Source organism: Acanthisitta chloris, unplaced genomic scaffold (genome assembly GCF_000695815.1).
Source record: "Acanthisitta chloris isolate BGI_N310 unplaced genomic scaffold, ASM69581v1 scaffold37935, whole genome shotgun sequence".
Taxonomy (NCBI): domain Eukaryota; kingdom Metazoa; phylum Chordata; class Aves; order Passeriformes; family Acanthisittidae; genus Acanthisitta; species Acanthisitta chloris.
This window is the reverse complement of record NW_008676075.1, coordinates 11,089-13,708: the sequence shown is the minus strand read 5'-3', so window position 1 is coordinate 13,708 and position 2,620 is coordinate 11,089. Positions and strand designations below refer to the sequence as shown.

The window sequence follows — 2,620 nt, the reverse complement described above, 5'->3', positions numbered from 1 at the left end:
GCCCAGGGAGGCGGGGGCTGCCCCAACCCTGGCAGTGTTCAAAGCCAGGCTGGATGAGGCCTCGAGCAACTTGGTGGTGTGGTGGGAGGTGTCCCTGCCCAGGGCAGGGGTTTGGGACTAGATGATCTGTAAGGTCCATTCCAACCCCAAAAATTCAATGATTCTATGATTGCTGTCCCCACAGATGGCCCAGAGGCTGGCACTGCGGCGGCTGCTGTCCCTCACCCCTGGGGCAGTGCCCCCCCAGGGCCCTCTGGCACCCCTCAGCAGGACCCTGGGCACCTCAGCAGGATGCAGGAGCACATTCAATGTGCAGGATGGCAGTGACTTCCAGGACAGGGTGGTGAACAACCCAAAACCCGTCGTGGTGGACTTCCATGCACAGTAAGTTCCCCTCATGGCTCTGGCATCCCCCGTCTGCCATCGCCTGTGTGCAGATCTGTTCCTGTGACTCACCTGACACGGTGGCGCTGTGGGCACCTGAGGGCTTCCCAGGCTGTGAGTCTGGAGTGAAGAGATGCTCCTTCCCCTCAGGCTTAGTCCATAAGGATTTCACTCAGCTACACTCGGTGGCAAGGTCAAACAGGAGTGCCAGGAATGAGTTTCCCAGGGTGGTGCAGCTGCACCTCACAGGGCTCAGGTGTCACCCCTGTCCTGGTGTTGCATCATCCTGCAAAAGGCACCTCAAGAAAAGACTCTGATGGCTCCTCTTTTTAGCTTTCTGCATGAAATGTGTTCCTAGAAATATCAGATGTTGTTAACAGCCATGGATGAGCTCTGCACTTGCTATGCTCCTGTGCTGTTAGGTTGTGTCTTAACTCCACCTGCTCTTGAGGCTCTGGATAGCAAATGCCTTTATGTGTTAATAACAGCCATGTGACACCAACAGCAGCATTTGTCATCAATAAAAATGTTTCCATCCTCTTGCCAATAAAAACATTCCTGGCTGTTATTTCTGCTGGATTAATGACACTGCTTATCTCTGTTTTTTTCACAGACTTTCTTAGTGCTGTTGTGTGAGCCTGTTGTGGCTGATTTTGGGCGAACAGTATGAAACAGCCCCAAAACGTCTGCTCTAAATAGAACAAACTGACAAACCACAGTGAATGTTAGTTGTGATCATCCAGGGAGGAGAGGGCAAACAATTGAAAGCTTGAAACATGATACAGAGGGTGCTGAGGAGGAACAAAGTTTACCAGGGCTTCAGTTTTAAAAGAAAAGGGCACTTAGAGCTTTAACTCATGTTAATGAGCCAACACTGGGCAAAGGTGGCCAAGAAGGCATCTTGGCCCGGACCAAACACATTGTGGCAGCAGGACTAGGGCTGTGGTCATCCCCCTGGACTCAGCACTGGTGAGGTCACACCTCAGTGCTGTGTTCAGTTTTGAGCCTCTCACTGCAAAAAGGTCATTGAGGTGCTGGAGCAAGTCCAGCCAAAGGCAACAAGGGCAGGAGAGGTCTGGAACACATGAGGAAGGGCTGAGGGAGTTGAGTTTATTTAGCCTTGAGAAAAGGCTCAGGAGTAACCTCATGGCTCTCTACAACTCCCTGATAGGAGTGGAAGAGACGTGGGGGATGGTCTTCTGCCATGGCTGCAGGGAGAGAACTAGAGGGAATAGCCTTCAGCTGAGACAGGGGAGGGTCAGATTAGATGTTAGGAGAAATGTTTTCCCTGTTAGGGTGTTCAGGCACTGGAATAGATTGCCCAGGGCAGTGGTGGAGTCACCATCCCTGGAAGTGTTTGAGAAGCATCTAGGTCTGTCACTGGAGGATATGGTTTAGGGGTTACAGCAGAGCATCAGGTTAATGATGATCTTAGAGGTTTCCTCCAGCCTTCATGGTGCTATGATTCTATGATTCAAAGCACCACAAATGCTGAATGGTGAGTTCTTCTACTCAGCTGCTCCACAGCACACACAGGAAAAAAACCTTTGTTAAGGAATACATTTAGTGCTCCTGGATGGTTGGACAGGGAAGTTTCCTTAATGCCTTTGACAGCTCCTTTGTGAGAGCAATGTTTTTCTAATCTGTGCTTCAGGAATGGTGTTTTCCTGCCTGGCTCTTGAATGGAACAGCAGTGGTGGTAAAGGCACTGGTGTACCAGCACACCTTCCATGGCTGCTGCTGCAGGTCTCTCCTCTAATGTCCCCTCTCTTCTTTCTCCATCAGGTGGTGCGGTCCCTGCAAGATCCTAGGCCCCAGGTTAGAGAAGATGGTGGCCAAGCAGGAGGGGAAGGTGATGATGGCCAAGGTGGACATTGATGATCACACAGACCTGGCTATTGAATATGAGGTATGAGGCAGATGAGTACAGGCTTTCTTTGGCTGGCAGTTCAGAGAAGGTCCCTCCCTGGGGAGAGCTGTGCCTGCAAGCTCCCGATCCATTGGGTCATTTGTTAATAGGTGGATTTTGCTGCTTGGCTCTCCTCCAGCTCTGCTGGTTATGCTGATGAGCATTCCCACCTCTTTTTCTGCCCAAAGGTGTCCCCCAGGCCTTGTAGGCATCTGTCAGTGTAAATGCTTGCCTGGCCTTGAGCAGCCTGAAGCATACACAGTTTTGATCCTGAGTTGCTCAGGTGCAGGGCAAGAATGCTGAAGTAACAAGCCCCAGTCTGTTCTG

At 51.1% G+C, this 2,620-nt stretch overlaps 1 protein-coding gene across 1 annotated transcript in view; it reads left to right on the top strand.

Moving 5' to 3' along the window:
• Positions 1-182: 182 nt before the first annotated feature.
• TXN2 (thioredoxin 2) overlaps positions 183-2,620 on the top strand; it is a 7,695-nt gene continuing 5,257 nt past the window's right edge. The window contains exons 1-2 of the mRNA XM_009075978.1: positions 183-384; positions 2,170-2,293. Coding sequence (XP_009074226.1) covers positions 185-384; positions 2,170-2,293 — 324 coding nt within the window. The 5' untranslated portion in view covers positions 183-184. The remainder of the gene's footprint in view (positions 385-2,169; positions 2,294-2,620) is intronic.